Raw genomic sequence first — 20681 nt, 5'->3', positions numbered from 1 at the left:
CGCCACTTGGGACCCTGTTACAGTTCTACAATTTCCATTATCAGCACACCAGGTCAATCCATACATTTTGCCATATCTTCACTCAATTTAAAAATATGATGAAGCATAACAATTTCAAGCTAGCAGTACATGACACAAGAATAGCAATCAATAACGTTGACTCTGATGTTTTATCAATTCAGTCATCCCATGACTTAGTAAAGCCAATAGACCAGAGGATGAAAGTTCAAGTCTATCTCTCGGTCTTCCTTTTCATTCTGGCTGCTTTACAACATTGGACAAGGTTTCAGCAGTCAGTAAAATCTACACAAAGCTACATATTAACAAATGGCACACATTCATCCAGTCGTATCCACGTAGTTGTTGTGGCCAGTTTATACCATTCAAGGGAGCAAAACTGGACAAATTCTGACCATTGCTGTAGATTTGACGTTGTATTAATGAAAAGGGGACTTGTATATAAAACGTATAGAAGAGAGACATTCAACAACACAATAGTGCATTCAGACAATTAGTCATAGAGAGACTGAGTTAATGACTGATATTTTCATGTGGCAAAGACCACATTCTCTTTGGGATGAGAGAAACCCTGACAAAGATGTCAACAAAGACAGCAGGACTATTAAAAAGAAGTTTGTATGATAATGGTTACATTGGCATGTTCATTTCTCATTTTTTTCTATTGCAGTCTAACCTGGGGTTCATCTTAATGAAAATATGAAAATGAATGTAAAAAAATGTATTTAGAAAATAAGTAATTTTATAGTAAATATACTAAACAAGAGTAAACAATATCACACAATGACATACTGTGTAACTAATAGTAATATATGCCATTTTTGTAAAAAATACTTATACTAACTGTGTAAAAACATATTTTTAAGCGCTATCATTTCCTAGAATTTGGCTCCTTGAAAGTGTATTTTCATGGGAGGGCTGGACAAAAACAACCACTCCCACACCCACCTTCCCTGTCCCCTCTCATGCTATTGTTGTCCTGACTACCCGCTAGGAACTAGCATGCATGCCGTTTAGATAGTATTGTGGATTGTGTGTTTGTAGACAGAGGGCCTTTTTCGAAAAACAGCTGTTCAGTATTTTATTGTCAACACTAAATGAATATCCCCCCCAAAAAAGCCTTATAATCCAGTCTGAAATTCATCCTTTTGCAAGATCACAGTGCTGCCATACTAAACGTGACATATCCACCACTAACAGTTACCGTTTCCTTTAGGATTAAGACACCCAATTTGTTTTATTTTCTAAGAAGTAAAAGAACAACAATGAAATATAATGCTCTTCATCCACATAACATTACCCTGATAAAGAACTGCCAAATTCAACACAGACGATCCAGAATTCTCTCTCTAGACTCCACCATCTATATGCTGACAGAGAATATAGCATAGCAACACCTATAAACAAAAAGGCGCCTGCAGCCTCCACTTACCTTGAAGCTGTTTAAAGCGCCCTTCTAACATGTTGTAGTTGAAAGCCACCTGAGCAGGGAAACCAGAGTCCGGCTCTGTGAATTGTACATCTTTCCCACCCAACTCCCAGTCCATTTCCATAGTTCCAAACAAAAAACTGGGACCCGCTGAAAGAAAATTTCACCTCGGAAAAAACAAGCACAGCAAGGCGAAAAATGTAGGGAAGTTAAGAAGGGATCCAGTGGGCTCTTTTAGCCTCCTACCACCACCACCCTTGCTACACCACAAGCCCCAAAAAAGAATCCAGTAAAAGTAACAAAAGGAAGGAATGTTCTCAAGGACACTACTCTTCCCAGAGCAGCCACTGAAGGAACAGGAGTGGAGAAGCTGGATCTGTGTCAGATAGGGGGCACAACATGCTTCTTCTTCTCTCTTGATTAGTTCTGTCTTCCCTCTCAACCCATTCAAAAGCAGCCTCCGCCCCACCCCCTCTCACGCCCCTCTCCCTCTAGGTCGTGAAGCTGCTCACCCATTCAGGAGTGCACACTTTTGAGTGGTATTGCCCCCCCCCCCAAAAAAAAATCACTGTACCTCATCCTCAACTGGCAGACAGTTAAGAAAGGTGTCCAATAAAAAAAGAGAATGAAAGGAGTTTTCCTCACACACAGCACACCTTTCATAAGTCTGGAGGGAAAAGTGGAGGAGGGGATGGGTTTAGAGAGGGAAGCGGAACAGGAGTTTGTAATTCCGTCGCTGGCTAGCCACGGCCTGGGAGCTCAGTGATGATGTCACCGCCTCATGTCCATGCAGTGGGGAGAAAGAGGGAGGACGTTGGGCCGTACTAAGCCTGAAGAGAGGAGGGGGTAGAGGGAAGCTAGCCAGGATACAAGCCTGCCAATTCCCAGCATTGTTGTTCAGACAATGACAGAGGAAAAAATCTGGCCATTCCAGAAATGTATAAATGCTGGTTTGGAATAATGTGAGCGACCAATGTCAAAAAGTGACCATACAAACATCCTGTTTCAGAGGTGTACTGAAAGCCTCCCCCTCTTTCTTCCTAATGGATGAATAGTCCACATATTGGCCCATGAATGGTTGCTTCCCAAACAAAGGAGAACAATCAACCAGTTTCCACTAGGCAGAACATCACAAAGCGAAAAGGATTCTGATTACAAATCAAACATAAATAGCCAAGGTACCTCAGCGAACACTGCCAGGGAAAGGACAGACATAGATTTCTCTCTAAGCAGAGACACTTTCTATAACAGTTATTATTTCATATTCTGAGCTAGTCATTACAAAAGTATGGTCACAAAAACAAACAAAGTAATTGTAAAGTCCAGAAAATCCTAGTAAATACAACCAAATTTAATCCATACAAGACTCTGACAAAATGTTTTCCTTAATGATTCCCCTTTGGAATTAGCCACTGACTCAACCATGTTGCCTTATATTCATGGCAGTCTCAGGAGTTCTCTGCCGCAGAGTATTTTTGCTACACACAGTAGCAGCACCATCAACAATATCCCATTTGTCCCCCTGTTCATGAGAAAGCCTTATGGTGAAGGAGGAGGCCACAGATATGATGTTATGAATTTATGCTCATCTCAATACCAAAATGTCTTGCAGTAATTTGTTTTCCAGCAACTGTGCGAAAAGACAAATCAAAATCATTACGACAATGGACACAGAGAATGAGAAAAGGCCAGAAGGGACACCGTCTGTCTGTCTTTCTGCTGTCTGCCTTTCTGCTGTCTGCCTCTGACTGTCTGTCTGTCTGTCCAACTCTAGGGACCTACATCTAGGGATCTGCATCTATGTACAGTAGTTCATGTGCTTGGGCTGTTTGATTCAGGAAGACATGCTAATAATGACACTAGAATTCCCGTAATATAAATTATATTATTATGTGTTAAATAATATTACATTTGTTGGATCACAACAAAGCATAAGGGAGGGGTAAAAAATGATATGAACAAATATACACTGGGTAAAAACACATGACGAATATACTTTCCTAGTTGTACAGAGCAAAAAAAAAGTCATGAACTGTAAATGGCACAAACACACGACACATTAAAACTTCCTATGGGCAGGTGGGACGGTAGCATCCACCTGGCCAACATCCGGTGAACTTGCAGAGTGCCACAGTCTCAAGTCTTAGCACTCAAGTCCCAAGTCAAGTCCCAAGTCAAAACAGGTAAGTCCGAGTCAAGTCTCAAGTCAAGATCGACAAGTCTCAAGTCCTAAACTTTGAGTTTTGAGTCCTAAACAAGTCAAAATGTTCACCAAATGTAATACCATTTCATATTTTTAACAAGAGTATGAGTTAGTATATTACATTTACGCAAACCATGACCGCTTTTAAAAATATATTTATTACTTTCCAAATCAACTTTATATTTCCATGGAAATACATGGTAGACCCCCCATAGCAATCGACTATCAAGGATCGCAATCTAGCGATGTAGGCTTGTACACAATCGCCTAACCTTAACACACACCCTCTCTGTGTGTGGTTACAGTAGGCTAACGTATGTCAAAGGTTTTAGGAATAGCAGTAACATCAGGCAGGATTTAGACAACCAACTGCCTAGCCAGTTGTAGCTCAATCTTGGGTGCAATGATCACGTTCCCGCACTGACTTGACTGTGTGGAGGCTCACTGATTTAACGTTACGTTAGCCTACATGCTACACTAGCAAAGTTAGAAACTATATAACTGTCGGCTATATTAGCCACGACTTACCGTTCTTTGTGCAACTTCAAATGTCGAACAAAGTTGGAAGTTATTGCGCCTCCGTCTGTAATTTTCTTCCCGCATGTTTTGCAAGTTGCAATCCATTTTTTGTTGATACAGCGTAGTCTTTATATCCGAAAATAATAATTTGGGGTATCATCTTTCCAAAGGGCTCTGTCTGAATTCACCCGCCGACATTCCTCTGCGCTGCCATGCGCAACTTTTTCTCATCTGGTACAATTTGATTGGCTGCTGTCTGATTCAAACTGTAATCAGTTAAATGAAGAGTTGATGCGCTACACACTTTTTTTAATAGCATCATTTTTTTATATTTGGGCTTGGGGAGAGTATCAAGTCAGGTCGAGTTAAAAGGCTCATGTCCAAGTTAATTCCCGAGTCATTGGTGTTAAAGTCAAAGTCGAGTTGCAAGTCACCTCTGCTCCCTACTTTACATAACCTCTTTATACAAGCCTCTTCATCTAGACCTGTAATGCTCAGTTTTAAGACAGATTCTTAGACAAGAAAAATACATACATCCTTCCACATGACTCACCTCATAGGAATTCCTATGAAACAGAGAAAGGAAATAGGGTGGTGACATAGGGGTGTGGGTTTCTGGGTGGGTTTCTGTGATGGTCAACCTCTGCGATAATCAGACAAATTGAAAAATACCAAAATATTGGAGAGTGAAATCTCTTTAAAATGTCAAATTGAGTTGTTCATAACAATTACACAGTCTTCCATTCCATTTCCTTGTGGCAAGGTTAATGTATATATGCTTTTATTTTAGTTGGATGTGAAACAATCGCCTTTGCTTAGTCTTTGCTGAGCTTATGAAGTAGCTTCTTCTCAAACGTTTCACATGATGCTACAAAGAATGAATGAGGTCAGAACAATTCATGGAGAATGGCCAAGCCCACAGATTTGCAGTAAGTGGAAAATGTTTGCACCAAAATAAACCTTGCTTTTCTGACTTTACCTTGAAATAGGACACCTGCATACAGATCTCCAATCTTAATTTGATCACTCTGTGGTCGCAGAGAAGCAGGAAGAAATTAAGATAGCGTTTGTGTGTGAAGAGTTCAGTAGTGGCCAAAAGTTTTGAATGACATATATTAATTTCCACAAAGTTTGCTGCTTCAGTGTCTTTAGATATTTTTGTCAGATGTTACTATGGAATACTGAAGTATAATTACAAGCATTTCATAAGTGTCAAAGGCTTTTATTGACAATTACATTTAGTTGATGCAAAGTTTTAATTGGCATGCTGTCAATTAACTTCTGGGCCACATCCTGACTGATGGCAGTCCATTCTTGCATAATCAATACTTGGAGCTTGTCAGAATTTGTGGGGTTTTGTTTGTCCACCCGCCTCTTGAGGATTGACCACAAGCTCTCAATGGGATTAAGGTCTGGTGGGTTTCCTGGCCATGGACCCAAAATATCGATGTTTTGTTCCCCGAGCCACTTACTTATCACTTTTGCCTTATGGCAAGGTGCTCCATTATGCTGGAAAAGGCATTGTTCTGGATGGTTGGGAGAAGTTGCTCTCAGATGAGTGTTGGTACCATTCTTTATTCATGGCTGTGTTCTTAGCCAAAATTGTGAGTGAGCCCACTCCCTTGGCTGAGAAGCAACCCCACACATGAATGATCTCAGGATGCTTTACTGTTGGCATGACACAGGACTGATGGTAGCGCTCACCTTGTCTTCTCCGGACAAGCTTTTTTCCGGATGCCCCAAACAATCGGAAATGGGATTCATCAGAGAAAATTACTTTATCCCAGTCCTCAGCAGTCCAATCCCTGTACCTTTTGCAGAATATCAGTCTGTCCCTGATGTTTTTCCTGGAGAGAAGTGGCTTCTTTGCTGCACTTCCTGACACCAGGCCATCCTACAAAAGTCTTTGCCTCACTGTGCGTGCAGATGCCGTGCAGATACTCACACCTGCCTGCTGCCATTCCTGTGCAAGTTCTGTACTGGTGGTGCCCCGACCCCTCAGCTGAATCAACTTTAGGAGACGTCCTGGCGCTTGCTGGACTTTCTTGGGCGCCCGGAAGCCTTCTTCACAACAATTGAACCGCTCTCCTTGAAGTTCTTGATGATCCGATAGATGGTTGATTTAGGTGCAATCTTACTGGCAGCAATATCCTTGCCTGTGAAGCCCTTTTTGTGCAAAGCAATGATGATGGCACGTGTTTCCTTGCAGGTAACCATGATTGACAGAGGAAGAACAATGATTCCACGCACCACCCTCCTTTTGAAGCTTCCAGTCTGTTATTCGAACTCAATCAGCATGACAGAGTGATCTCCAGCCCTGTCCTTGTCAACACTCACACCTGTGTTAATGAGAGAATCACTGACATGATGTAAGCTAGTCCTTTTGTGGTAGTGCTGAAATGCAGTGGAAATGTTCTTGGGGGATTCAGTTCATTTGCATGGCAAAGGGGGACTTTGCAATTGATTGCAATTCATCTGATAACTTTTCATAACATTCTGGAGTATATGCAAATTGCCATGATACAAACTGAGGCAGCAGACTGTGAAAATTAATATTTGTGTCTTTCAAAACTTTTGGCCATGACTGTCAATGTTGCTTTCGCAACAGCTAATGGGGATCTTACCATTTTTTCTGAACGCTTAAACACTAACAGTGGTTCTTGAAGTACTCTCTCTGAAACCATTAACACTTGGAGCCAATGGATTTACGAAGGGTGCCAAACTGAATGCACGTTCTCTGCTTTACACTCAGTGTGTAATTTAATTACACACTTCTAGCAAAACTGTAAACATTGGTCTGTACATTGCTACACTATTTTGGCAATTGTCTTTCCACATTGACACGTGGAAACACTTTCAGATAATTAGTTCACTTACAAATCAGAGCTTGAGCACTATAAATAGACCACAGGTAAACATTTGGTTTGGACAACAATGGAGACCAATATTGGACAAAGAGTAAGAGGGGTGAGAACTAGAGGAGGACGAGGAGGTGAAGAAGTAAGAGGAGGAGGAGAAGGAAGAGTTGAAGTAGGATGGGGGAGAAGGAGAGGACGGGGAAGAGGAGTCAGGAACATAATAACTGATGAAATCAGAGCGACCGTTGTTGACCATGTTGTCAACCATGGGATGAACATGAGGGATGCCATGGGATGAGCATGAGGGAGGCTGGGCAATGGGTTAAACCAAATCTGAGCCGCTATACTGTTGCAGGTATCATCTGGATATTTCAAAACGAGAACCGGTAAATAACTAAGTGCTGTTGTCTTACTGCTACAGTAATATGTACTGTACTTTCATAATAAGAAGGATCTATCACTAAAACCATTCAAAATGTTTTTACAGAACTGCAAGAAAACCAGTATCTGGTTGAAGAGGTCGACTGTTCACCCCAGAGCAGGAGCCCCACATTGTAAATATGGTCATTTCAAATAACTGCATCAGACTCAGAGAACTGCAGGGCCACATAATGGCAGATAACACCATATTCCAAAACGTCAGCGTGAGTCTCTTTACACCATCTTATCATTGGTACTAGATCTGGAAGTGTATAGTGCTACATCATATTGACTGATCCCTGCCTTTTCGTACTGTGCTACATTGTTTTGTCTTCTTTCAGAGAGTCATGGAGCTAGAAGCAGATGCAGTGCATCATGAGCTAATATATGTGGACGAAGCAAGTTTCAGCCTTGCAAAAACAAGGGGCCGTGGCAGAAATATCGTCAGACACCGTGCCATCATCAACGTCTTGGGACAACGTGGTGGCAACATAATGTGTGCGGCTAATAAATTATGTATATGAACAGCATGACGTGAAATGGAACTGTTGAATGGCATGCAATGCCTAAATGTATTTTCTGTGCGGCCTTCTCTGCATGATCAATCATCAACGTTCAGTGTGTGTGTATACGTGTGTTTGTGTGTGAGCTGTTGTAGCGTACCGTAGGCTTATTTACTTACACAAAGTCGCCATAAATTTGCTGCGAGCGACGCGTTCTCCAACCATTCCATTGCAAACAGCAAGTAGGTCTACATGCTATACAGATCAGCGTTAAAAAAAAAGATGGCCATAGTCTATCCTCCCCAAGAACGTATGACAACTGAAGAGAGGATATGCCGAGAAAGAATGGTAAATTAGCCGAAATGCAAAAATACAAAATATGCAGGTGCGACATATCAACTCTCTGGATCCATTCATACATTAGACCAGTCATCACAACACTAGCACCCTACCATATTTAGGCCTACTCAAGTCCCCAATAGAAAACATCTCTTAAGCTACATGGCTTCTATAAATTGAATTGCCTACTATATGCGCAGCCAACAAGCGACCTCTGGACGTTGTCTATCGTAACTACGTCGAATCTCAATCTCCCTCTCACATTCAAATCTCCACTAATATGTGGCACTGGCAGAGGCTCAAATATAAACTGTTCCTAATCACAAAACGGCTGATACACTATGACCACAAAAGCACTTGAGGAAATAAACATTTGCAAAAAAAAAATCACAATGTTACGTTAATAAAAGCGGGCGCACGGTTGGCTACTGGTCAGATTCGCAGACAATTTACCCACTGCGCTATTCATTGTGCTGAATCTCCACTAGCCTAGGCCTGTTTGTTTAGCTGAGAATCTGATGTTCCCTGTGACAGTCACCACAATAAAGGTCTTATCATGAAGTATAAACAGCCACAGCCTTCCCAAATTCCCCCGATAGCAGGTGTAAGAGGAGAGAAAAGAGTCAACAAGCTGTCTGACAAATTTCAGTCAAAGGTAGGCTAAAAACGAATGTAATTTTCACTAGACCTCATAATATTTTACCAGTCGGCCAGTGCTTCATAGGCCTAGGCTACCTTAAAACTAAGATACAACAAAACAGTGTTGTGACTTTGACAGGATTTTAAATTGATTAAATTGCAACAAATACAAAAACAAAACTTTAGATGAATGTGTATATTTCTCCATTTACAGTGCCAGATATTCCTATGCCTTTAAGCACTTCTGGTTGGAACAGAAATTTCTCGGGATAGAAAATTGGTAGAATCTCTGGAAAATATTAAACCTTACTTACTACTACATATTTGTAAGATGAGCATTGTACTGTATTTCTCTCTCATGGCCATGCGGCTGGGTTGTGAAGAAATAAAAAATTGCCACCCCACGTCAGTACGTGAAGGAAAAGGTGATGTCTTTGCAATTCAGCTACACCTGTGAGAGGTCATAGCCAGAATTCTTTAATCTGGTGATCCACCTGAAGGAATAAAAATAATACAACTCAATCTGGCAACCCTGAAATTAATGAGATGACCTGCCATTCATTGTCAGGGGGCCTGATCCTGAACCAGATGGTACACATTAAAGTGGCAATATGTAACATTTTGGGCGACCTGACCAAATTGACATAGAAATGTGAATTATAGATTGATCATTCTACTTGAAAACAAGTATAGGAAGCGGTAGATGTGTTCTATGTCCACTATTTCTATGCTTTCTGTTCTTAAGTTTTGTTTTTGCATCTTTTACTTTCGGTTTTGTACACCAGCTTCAAACAGCTGAAACAACAATATTTTTGGTTATGGAAAATATAATTTACAGTGGTTTAGAAGGCATAATGACTCTACACTATACTAGCTTATTTTGTCACATAAACTGAAATCAGGTGAATTATTAGAGTTTTAGCAACCAGGAAACGTTGCAGCGATTTCTGCATTCTGTATATTGCAACTTTACAGAGTAATGTTGGCTGCTCGTGTGGGCATGTGTGTGTGTGTGGGGGGGGTTACAGAGTTACCAAGCCACTGGGAATGTAATGATGTTACTGTTTGAGTCATATGGGGCGAGATGATTTTCAGATGCAATAGTATAACACCATTACTGTAAACATCAAGCGGGCCCTCTTCAATCAAATGTTTTGAAATCATTTTCCGTTGACTTCATTCTCATTTTACAAAGCAGAACAAAGTTTAATAGCAGAATGACCCGTTTTCGATTCAACCCAAGGCGCCTGGTTACTAGTAGGTAGGTGTTCATCTAGCCATTGAAGACACTCTTGACTGCAGCAAGTGGAGGTGGGGGAAGGGCGTATGCTACGCTGGGCAGGAAAACACAGTCATGTGAGAAGCAGGATGCTCATCGGAATGCAGAGGGCTTTGTGGTCTCCGGCCAGAAAGAAGAGAAACCAACTTTCTCATTTCTCTCTTGTCAAAACACTTTGCTTAATTGCTGGGTCTCTCTCTCTCTCTGGGTCTCTCTCTCTCTGGGTCTCTCTCTCTCTCTGGGTCTCTCTCTCTCTCTCTCTGGGTCTCTCTCTCTCTCTCTCTCTGGGTCTCTCTCTCTCTCTCTCTCTGGGTCTCTCTCTCTCTCTCTCTCTGGGTCTCTCTCTGGGTCTCTCTCTCTCTCTCTCTGGGTCTCTCTCTCTCTCTGGGTCTCTCTCTCTCTCTCTCTCTGGGTCTCTCTCTCTCGGTCTCGGTCTCTCTCTCGGTCTCGGTCTCTCTCGGTCTCTCTCTCTCTCTCTCTCTGGGTCTCTCTCTCTCTCTCTCTGGGTCTCTCTCTCTCTCTCTCTCTCTGGGTCTCTCTCTCTCTCTCTCTCTCTGGGTCTCTCTCTCTCTCTGGGTCTCTCTCTCTCTCTCTCTCTGGGTCTCTCTCTCTCTCTGGGTCTCTCTCTCTCTCTCTCTGGGTCTCTCTCTCTCTCTCTCTGGGTCTCTCTCTCTCTCTCTCTCTCTCTCTCTCTGGGTCTCTCTCTCTCTCTCGGTCTCTCTCTCGGTCTCGGTCTCTCTCTCTCTGGGTCTCTCTCTCTCTCTCTCTCTCTCTCTGGGTCTCTCTCTCTCTCGGGTCTCTCTCTCTCGGTCTCTCTCTCGGTCTCGGTCTCTCTCTCTCTCTCGGTCTCTCTCTCTCTCTCTGGGTCTCTCTCTCTCTCTCTCTCTGGGTCTCTCTCTCTCTCTCTCTGGGTCTCTCTCTCTCTCTCTCTGGGTCTCTCTCTCTCTCTCTCTCTGGGTCTCTCTCTCTCTCTCTGGGTCTCTCTCTCTCTCTCTCTGGGTCTCTCTCTCTCTCTCTGGGTCTCTCTCTCTCTCTGGGTCTCTCTCTCTCTCTCTCTCTGGGTCTCTCTCTCTCGGTCTCGGTCTCTCTCTCGGTCTCGGTCTCTCTCTCTCTGGGTCTCTCTCTCTCTCTCTCTCTCTGGTCTCTCTCTCTCTCTGGGTCTCTCTCTCTCTGGGTCTCTCTCTCTCTGGGTCTCTCTCTCTCTCTGGTCTCTCTCTCTCTCTCGGTCTCTCTCTCTCGGTCTCGGTCTCTCTCTCGGTCTCTCTCTCTCTCTCTCGGTCTCTCTCTCTCTCTCTCTCTGGGTCTCTCTCTCTCTCTCTCTCTGGGTCTCTCTCTCTCTCTGGGTCTCTCTCTCTCTCTGGGTCTCTCTCTCTCTCTGGGTCTCTCTCTCTCTCTCTCTGGGTCTCTCTCTCTCTCTCTCTCTGGGTCTCTCTCTCTCTCTCTCTGGGTCTCTCTCTCTCTCTCTCTCTCTGGGTCTCTCTCTCTCTCTCGGTCTCTCTCTCTCTCTCTCTCGGTCTCTCTCTCTCTCTCTCTCTCTCTCTCTCTGGGTCTCTCTCTCTCGGTCTCGGTCTCTCTCTCTCTCTGGGTCTCTCTCTCTCTCTGGGTCTCTCTCTCTCTCTGGGTCTCTCTCTCTCTCTGGGTCTCTCTCTCTCTCTGGGTCTCTCTCTCTCTGGGTCTCTCTCTCTCTCTGGGTCTCTCTCTCTCTGGGTCTCTCTCTCTCTGGGTCTCTCTCTCTCTCTCTCTCTCTCTCTCTCTCTCTGGGTCTCTCTCTCTCTCTGGGTCTCTCTCTCTCTCTCTCTGGGTCTCTCTCTCTCTCTCTGGGTCTCTCTCTCTCTCTCTCTCTGGGTCTCTCTCTCTCTCTCTGGGTCTCTCTCTCTCTCTCTGGGTCTCTCTCTCTCGGTCTCGGTCTCTCTCTCGGTCTCGGTCTCTCTCTCTCTGGGTCTCTCTCTCTCTCTCTCTCTCTGGGTCTCTCTCTCTCTCTGGGTCTCTCTCTCTCTCTGGGTCTCTCTCTCTCTCTCTCTGGGTCTCTCTCTCTCTGGGTCTCTCTCTCTCTCGGTCTCTCTCTCTCGGTCTCGGTCTCTCTCTCTCTCGGTCTCTCTCTCTCTCTGGGTCTCTCTCTCTCTCTCTCTCTGGGTCTCTCTCTCTCTCTGGGTCTCTCTCTCTCTCTGGGTCTCTCTCTCTCTCTCTGGGTCTCTCTCTCTCTCTGGGTCTCTCTCTCTCTGGGTCTCTCTCTCTCTCTCGGTCTCTCTCTCTCTCTCTCGGTCTCTCTCTCTGGGTCTCTCTCTCTCTGGGTCTCTCTCTCTCTCTGGTCTCTCTCTCTCTGGGTCTCTCTCTCTCTGGGTCTCTCTCTCTCTGGGTCTCTCTCTCTCTGGGTCTCTCTCTCTCTGGGTCTCTCTCTCTCTCTGGGTCTCTCTCTCTCTGGGTCTCTCTCTCTCTCTGGGTCTCTCTCTCTCTGGGTCTCTCTCTCTCTCTGGGTCTCTCTCTCTCTCTGGGTCTCTCTCTCTCTCTGGGTCTCTCTCTCTCTCTGGGTCTCTCTCTCTCTGGGTCTCTCTCTCTCTCTCTCTCTCTGGGTCTCTCTCTCTCTCTCTCTCTGGGTCTCTCTCTCTCTGGGTCTCTCTCTCTCTGGGGTCTCTCTCTCTCTCTCTCTCTCTCTCTCTGGGTCTCTCTCTGGGTCTCTCTCTCTCTGGGTCTCTCTCTCTGGGTCTCTCTCTCTCTGGGTCTCTCTCTCTCTGGGTCTCTCTCTCTCTGGGTCTCTCTCTCTCTGGGTCTCTCTCTCTCTGGGTCTCTCTCTCTCTGGGTCTCTCTCTCTCTCTGGGTCTCTCTCTCTCTGGGTCTCTCTCTCTGGGTCTCTCTCTCTCTGGGTCTCTCTCTCTCTCTGGGTCTCTCTCTCTCTCTGGGTCTCTCTCTCTCTGGGTCTCTCTCTCTCTCTGGGTCTCTCTCTCTGGGTCTCTCTCTCTGGGTCTCTCTCTCTCTCTCTCTCTCTGGGTCTCTCTCTCTGGGTCTCTCTCTCTCTCTCTCTGGTCTCTCTCTCTGGGTCTCTCTCTCTCTCTGGGTCTCTCTCTCTGGGTCTCTCTCTCTGGGTCTCTCTCTCTGGGTCTCTCTCTCTGGGTCTCTCTCTCTGGGTCTCTCTCTCTGGGTCTCTCTCTCTCTCTGGGTCTCTCTCTCTCTCTCTCTCTCTCTGGGTCTCTCTCTCTCTGGGTCTCTCTCTCTCTCTGGGTCTCTCTCTCTCTGGGTCTCTCTCTCTCTCTGGGTCTCTCTCTCTCTGGGTCTCTCTCTCTCTGGGTCTCTCTCTCTCTGGGTCTCTCTCTCTCTCTGGGTCTCTCTCTCTCTGGGTCTCTCTCTCTCTGGGTCTCTCTCTCTCTCTCTCTCTCTCTCTCTCTCTCTCTCTGGGTCTCTCTCTCTCTCTCTCTGGGTCTCTCTCTCTCTCTGGGTCTCTCTCTCTGGGTCTCTCTCTCTCTCTGGGTCTCTCTCTCTGGGTCTCTCTCTCTCTCTCTGGGTCTCTCTCTCTGGGTCTCTCTCTCTCTCTCTGGGTCTCTCTCTCTGGGTCTCTCTCTCTCTCTCTCTCTGGGTCTCTCTCTCTCTCTCTCTCTGGGTCTCTCTCTCTCTCTCTCTCTCTGGGTCTCTCTCTCTCTCTCTGGGTCTCTCTCTCTCTCTCTCTCTCTCTCTCTCTCTCTCAGCATCGGTGACTTTGCCATGGGGATTTTGTACATAACGTTTCATTTAAAACAGCTCAATGGTAGAAAGTCACAACTATTCTTCTATTACCGCCAACAATAATTGCTTACAAATGTGCACCAAATGATCACTTCTTATTTTCTGAGTTGAATTTCTCAACACACATTGAGCTATATACAAATTAATGATGTAGTCGCCGAGCAGTTTCAAAGAGGTTTCTTCCATATCTTCCTGTATCCGTCTGCAAACATCTACTTTGAGCGTTTGCTTTGCCTGCCTGGAGTGCCAGGTGGGTGGAGTTTGCACTTTTGGGATAATTTTTATTGGTTTCATTGCATCAGGCAAGCACAGCTACAGTATTTTGAATAGTATTTGAACCGAAGTCCAGGTGTACATCATCATACAACCATTGCTATTCTATGAGATTAAGTAAATGCAATGCCAGCAACAGGGGTTATCCTGACACTCTCTCTCCTCTCCGCCTCACTCACCTGCCAGGGCCTTGATGCGCGAGCGCTCGAACAGGTGAGCCGAGCTGTTCTCATTATCCCACTCGTCATCCCAGCGGCTGTTGACCGTGTCGCTGCTACTGTACTGCTGCGTGATCTCCATGTGTTCATATTCCGCGGCTACTGTAGTCATCCTGACCTTTCACCTCTGACCTTTTCACCGATTACACTTCTTCATCAGTGGCTTCTGATGAAGCCCTGCAATCACAGAAACAGAGAGAGACATGTTCACATACACGCCACACTCAGTTAGGACACCAGGGCTGTATTAGGTGTAGGATGAAGTTGCCCCGAGATGCTGATCTTCGGTCAGTTTAGCATATTCCCCTCTAATGGTTTGTGGTTAGGGTTGTGGGAGGGGAAGCTGATTCTAGTTCTGTACCTGGGGTGAACTTCTCCCAGCAGTGGAATTACATATTGTAGATGGCGTTCCAAGTCGTCTATATGCTGTTATGCTGTGCATCTCAAAATATTGCTGTATCATATTAATGTGGTTGTGAGAGCTGATCATCTGTGCAGCACGACTACAGAAAAGATGACCTGGAACGCAACCATTGTATAAGGGCAGAACTATGGGGATATTTTGAGTAAGATTTCAGCCTGATTTTTCACGCTATACTCTCAGTTAGTTTCCTAAACATGGTTCATAGGTAAACAAATGGAGCAATAGGACACAATGTCTATCTCTTGGTTTAATCACATTTTCCAAATATGTCAAGGATTTAAACACAATTACAGATTTGTGAAAAGTGAGAAAATTGTGAAAAGTGAGAAATTGAATGACAATGACACATTTTGCATTAATAGAAATGACATTATAGTGAAATGGAGACAACAGTGTTACAGTGTTACAATGTAAGTTGTGTTACCCCACTCAAAGTGAATTAGCCAGCAATGTGTTGCTGATGCCTAAGGACAAAACTTATCAAGACACACAGTGCCATCTTCTGGTAAAACCCGAGACTCACTTCTACCAGAATGTTTTCTATCAAATATACCACATTCAATCAGGGTAGCCCTTTCCTGTAGTCAATGACCAAAAGCACCCTCTATGGCATCATGGGTGGAAAGTTATTCATATTTTTTCACATTTTCATCATTAATAAAGATAATACAAATTAAACAACAAAAATTCTGTGTATCTATGTCAAACCGTTTTGTTATATTTCAGTCTCTGTGATATATATAAAGTTGATGGCAGCATTAGATTCAAAATATTATATTTCCATTTTTAAATATAGCTACCCTGAAAGTCCTGAGCTCTTTATTTAAAATAAATATATTGACACCAGATGGTATCATGTTAGTCATCATTAATAGTGACAAGGAGAGGAACTGCTGTTTGACAAAGCAAGATATTGGTATATCAAACTCCCCAAAAACTTTACTCTTCCACAGGTATATTCCATCTCCTAGATTTGCAGTCCTCTATTGTTGAGAGTGTGCTTCCCTTGGAATTCTCTCAACCAGCTTCACCTGGAACGCTTTTCCATCAGTCTTGAAGGAGTTCCCACATATTCTGAACACTTGTTGGTTTTTCTTCACTCAGCGGTCTAACTCATCCCAAACCATCTCAATTGGGTTGAGGTCGGGTGATTGTGGAGGCCAGGTCATCTGATGCAGCACCCCATCACTCTCCTTCTTGGTCAAGTAGCCCTTACTCAGCCTGGATGTGTGTTGGGTCATTGTCCTGTTGAAAAACAAATGATAGTCCCACTAAACGCAAACCAGATGGGATGGAGTATCACTGCAGAATGCTGTGGTAGCCATGCTGGTTAAGTGTGCCTTGAATTCTAAATAAATCACTGACAGTGTCACCAGAAAAGCACCCCTACACCATCATACCTCCTCCAACATGCTTCACGGTGGGAACTACACATGTGGAGATCATCCGTTTACCTAATCTGCGTCTCAGACTTCCGTCCATCCCGGACTACATCTTTTAAATTATTTGAATAATTTTTTAAGCATATTGTACGAATTGGAATTCGCAACATATATATATTTTTTTAATGCAGGACATAACATATATGAGGTAGATGAGGTACTGTAGAAGAGCCATTCACCCTCTGAAACATGACCCTGCCAAGCCGCACTGCTTCTTGACACATTGCTCGCTTAACCCGGTAGCCAGCCACACCAATGTGTCAGAGGAAACACCGTGCAACTGGCGACTGAAGTCAGCTTGCAGGCGCCTGGCCTGCCACAAGGAGTCACTAGAGCGCGATGAGACAATGACATCCGTTGAAGATGTCGTTCCCATAGCAACGATTAAAACATTCCCTAACCAGAAACCGTGGATTGATGGCAGCATTCGTGTGAAACTGAAGGCGCGAACCACTGCTTTTAATCAGGGCAAGGTGTCTGGTAACATGACTGAATACAAACAGTGCAGCTATTCCCTCCGCAAGGCTAACAAACAAGCTAAGCGCCAGTACAGAGACAAAGTAGAATCTCAATTCAACGGCTCAGACACAGGAGGCATGTGGCAGGGTCTACAGTCAATCACGGACTACAGGAAGAAACCCAGCCCAGTCACGGACCAGGATGTCTTGCTCCCAGGCAGACTAAGTAACTTTTTTGCCCGCTTTGAGGACAATACAGTGCCACTGACACGGCCTGCAACGAAAACATGCGGTCTCTCCTTCACTGCAGCCGAAGTGAGTAAGACATTTAAACGTGTTAACCCTCGCAAGGCTGCAGGCCCAGACGGCATCCCCAGCCGCGCCCTCAGAGCATGCGCAGACCAGCTGGCCGGTGTGTTTACGGACATATTCAATCAATCCCTATACCAGTCTGCTGTTCCCACATGCTTCAAGAGGGCCACCATTGTTCCTGTTCCCAAGAAAGCTAAGGTAACTGAGCTAAACGACTACCGCCCCGTAGCACTCACATCCGTCATCATGAAGTGCTTTGAGAGACTAGTCAAGGACCATATCAACTCCACCCTACCTGACACCCTAGACCCACTCCAATTTGCTTACCGCCCAAATAGGTCCACAGACAATGCAATCTCAACCACACTGCACACTGCCCTAACCCATCTGGACAAGAGGAATACCTATGTGAGAATGCTGTTCATCGACTACAGCTCGGCATTCAACACCATAGTACCCTCCAAGCTCGTCATCAAGCTCGAGACCCTGGGTCTCGACCCCGCCCTGTTCAACTTGGTACTGGACTTCCTGACGGGCCGCCCCCAGGTGGTGAGGGTAGGCAACAACATCTCCTCCCCGCTGATCCTCAACACTGGGGCCCCACAAGGGTGCGTTCTGAGCCCTCTCCTGTACTCCCTGTTCACCCACGACTGCGTGGCCACGCACGCCTCAAACTCAATCATCAAGGTTGCGTACGACACAACAGTGGTAGGCTTGATTACCAACAACGACGAGACGGCCTACAGGGAGGAGGTGAGGGCCCTCGGAGTGTGGTGTCAGGAAAATAACCTCACACTCAACGTCAACAAAACTAAGGAGATGATTGTGGACTTCAGGAAACAGCAGAGGGAACACCCCCCCATCCACATCGATGGAACAGTAGTGGAGAGGGTAGCAAGTTTTAAGTTCCTCGGCATACACATCACAGACAAACTGAATTGGTCCACTCACACAGACAGCATCGTGAGGAAGGCGCAGCAGCGCCTCTTCAACCTCAGGAGGCTGAAGAAATTCGGCTTGTCACCAAAAGCACTCACAAACTTCTACAGATGCACAATCGAGAGCATCCTGGCGGGCTGTATCACCGCCTGGTATGGCAACTGCACCGCCCTCAACCGTAAGGCTCTCCAGAGGGTAGTGAGGTCTGCACAACGCATCACCGGGGGCAAACTACCTGCCCTCCAGGACACCTACACCACCCGATGCTACAGGAAGGCCATAAAGATCATCAAGGACATCAACCACCCGAGCCACTGCCTGTTCACCCCGCTGTCATCCAGAAGGCGAGGTCAGTACAGGTGCATCAAAGCTGGGACCGAGAGACTGAAAAACAGCTTCCATCTCAAGGCCATCAGACTGTTAAACAGCCACCACTAACATTGAGTGGCTACTGCCAACACACTGTCAATGACACTGACTCTACTCCAGCCACTTTAATAATGGGAATTGATGGGAAATGATGTAAATATATCACTAGCCACTTTAAACAATGCTACCTTATATAATGTTACATACCCTACATTATTCATCTCATATGCATACGTAGATACTGTACTCTATATCATCGACTGCATCCTTATGTAATACATGTATCACTAGCCACTTTAACTATGCCACTTTGTTTACATACTCATCTCATATGTATATACTGTACTCGATATCATCTACTGTATCTTGCCTATGCTGCTCTGTACCATCACTCATTCATATATCCTTATGTACATATTCTTTATCCCCTTACACTGTGTATAAGACAGTAGTTTTTTGGAATTGTTAGTTAGATTACTTGTTCGTTATTACTGCATTGTCGGAACTAGAAGCACAAGCATTTCGCTACACTCGCATTAACATCTGCTAACCATGTGTATGTGACAAATACAATTTGATTTGATTTGATTTGATCCTGTGACAATTGTGCGCCGCCTCATGGGTTTCCCAGTCATGGCCGGCTGTAACACAGCCTGGGATCTAACCCGGGTCTGTAGTGCGCCCCTCGGGTGGCACCATCCATATTCTTAATACAAAATAAATTTTCTGTTTTAATGGAATGATTTAAGGGGAGATACATTTTGTTCATCATATGAAGTCCTAGGATTCAGCGAAAGGTTCATTAGCAATTACGTATTAGTGGTCTTAACATTTACTGTATGTAAGAGGAGATATCAGCCCTCAAGGAAATAGAGGAGATATGGGTTGGTATGGAGCTCTACAAATGGCATTTGTTTATTGTCCTGAAAGGAAAGAAGAGCTAATAAGGGTCCTCTAATGGAACTTGTAACATGAGCCCTCCAAACACTCCCTAAACCTGTGTAAAAATTAAGATATAAAAACAGACTTCCGTCAAACCTAAAGTATGTCATATATCAACTGATGCATTGTTGATTTTAAGATACAGGTATACTTTTTGCTGGGTGAGTTTAGGTCAAAGGTCATTCTTCAGGTCAGGTCAGGCCAGACTGTATGGGGTCAGCTAGTAGATTAATCTGTTCATTCCTTGTAAGAAATCCCTTAAGAATTCAAATTATGTGGTTAAAATTGTATTATTTGTAGTGTGGTCTTATGCCAAATACTGAATGGGCTTCTTAAATTCCTTGGTGTGTGTACGGATGTTTCCTGCAAGTCAACATGTACTCCTTGCCCTCAATATAGTGTAAAATTCGCTATAAACCTTTCCATCTGCTAATTTCAGAAACTACCCACTCGGCAAAAACTGGTTGAACCAACGTTGTTTCCACGTAGTTTTAAAAAATGATCAAAGTGATGCCGTTGAATCAACGTGGAAAACTGATTGGATTTGCAAAAAGTCATCAACGTTCATCAACGTAAGGGAATTTTGTTTTTTTTGTCCACCCAACTTTAAATCCAATGACATGGGGACATGTTCTGTTGATTTCACGTTAAATTCACATTAGTTGACAACTCAACCAAATGTAAATCAAAAAGATCCCCAAGCCAACTAAGGGAAAGTAATTCAAAGTATTTCTGCCGTTTTGTTAATCTCACAAAGTCAAAGAACTACAAATCCCATATAGCCTATTCCACCTCGCGCTGCAACACTGCCTGGCTGTGGGCTGTGCACACGTGAAGAACTGAGTGAAAGATTAATTTTTTTACCACGGTTAGTAAGGAACTAAACCATAATTGCTCCTGTTAGTCACACTGGATAAGAGCATCTGCTAAATGACTAAACTATAAATGTAAGGATATTTCACTCACAGCCATAATTTCACCAACTAGGGAACTGAGATCCACATTGATCAGAGATGGTGCAATCATAGAATATCAACCAAACATTTTTTTTTTCTACTTATTTTTACAGATAGTGAGGCGAACGTTCATTCATTTTCATCATGTTTACTTCACAGAATGGGAGCAGGCTACACAAGATACATGGCACCTCCATTGATGGGATACATCCTATTTACATACATTCCAAATACTGTGGATATGGGGTATATTCAAAATCTGAATGTCCCACCTGCCTCCTCCCCTAAGAAAAAGTATCATGATATTCACACACTATTCAGATGGTATGTAAATCCAGTAAATAAAAATCCGGAATACTCCAATGATATGTTACGTTTCATATGGTATGTATTAATTTGTGGATGTCCATCATCCATTCCATATGAT

At 44.3% G+C, this 20681-nt stretch overlaps 1 protein-coding gene across 4 annotated transcripts in view; it reads right to left on the bottom strand.

Annotated features, from left to right (window-relative positions):
- LOC112247802 (spectrin beta chain, non-erythrocytic 1) overlaps positions 1-20681 on the bottom strand; it is a 112180-nt gene that overhangs the window by 74190 nt on the left and 17309 nt on the right. The window contains exons 2-3 of one of the 4 annotated variants that reach the window (XM_024416630.2): positions 14374-14589; positions 1451-1540 (exon numbers count right to left, since the gene is read on the bottom strand). In XM_024416630.2, coding sequence (XP_024272398.1) covers positions 1451-1540; positions 14374-14524 — 241 coding nt within the window. In that variant the 5' untranslated portion in view covers positions 14525-14589. Of the gene's footprint in view, positions 1-1450; positions 1908-4178; positions 4197-14373; positions 14590-20681 lie in introns of those variants that run through there. The other 3 variants (XM_024416628.2, XM_042310622.1, XM_024416629.2) reach the window with 3 other exon arrangements.

The sequence above is a fragment of the Oncorhynchus tshawytscha genome, linkage group LG32 (assembly GCF_018296145.1).
Source record: "Oncorhynchus tshawytscha isolate Ot180627B linkage group LG32, Otsh_v2.0, whole genome shotgun sequence".
In the NCBI taxonomy this organism is placed as follows: domain Eukaryota; kingdom Metazoa; phylum Chordata; class Actinopteri; order Salmoniformes; family Salmonidae; genus Oncorhynchus; species Oncorhynchus tshawytscha.
This window is presented reverse-complemented; position numbering and strand designations above follow the sequence as displayed.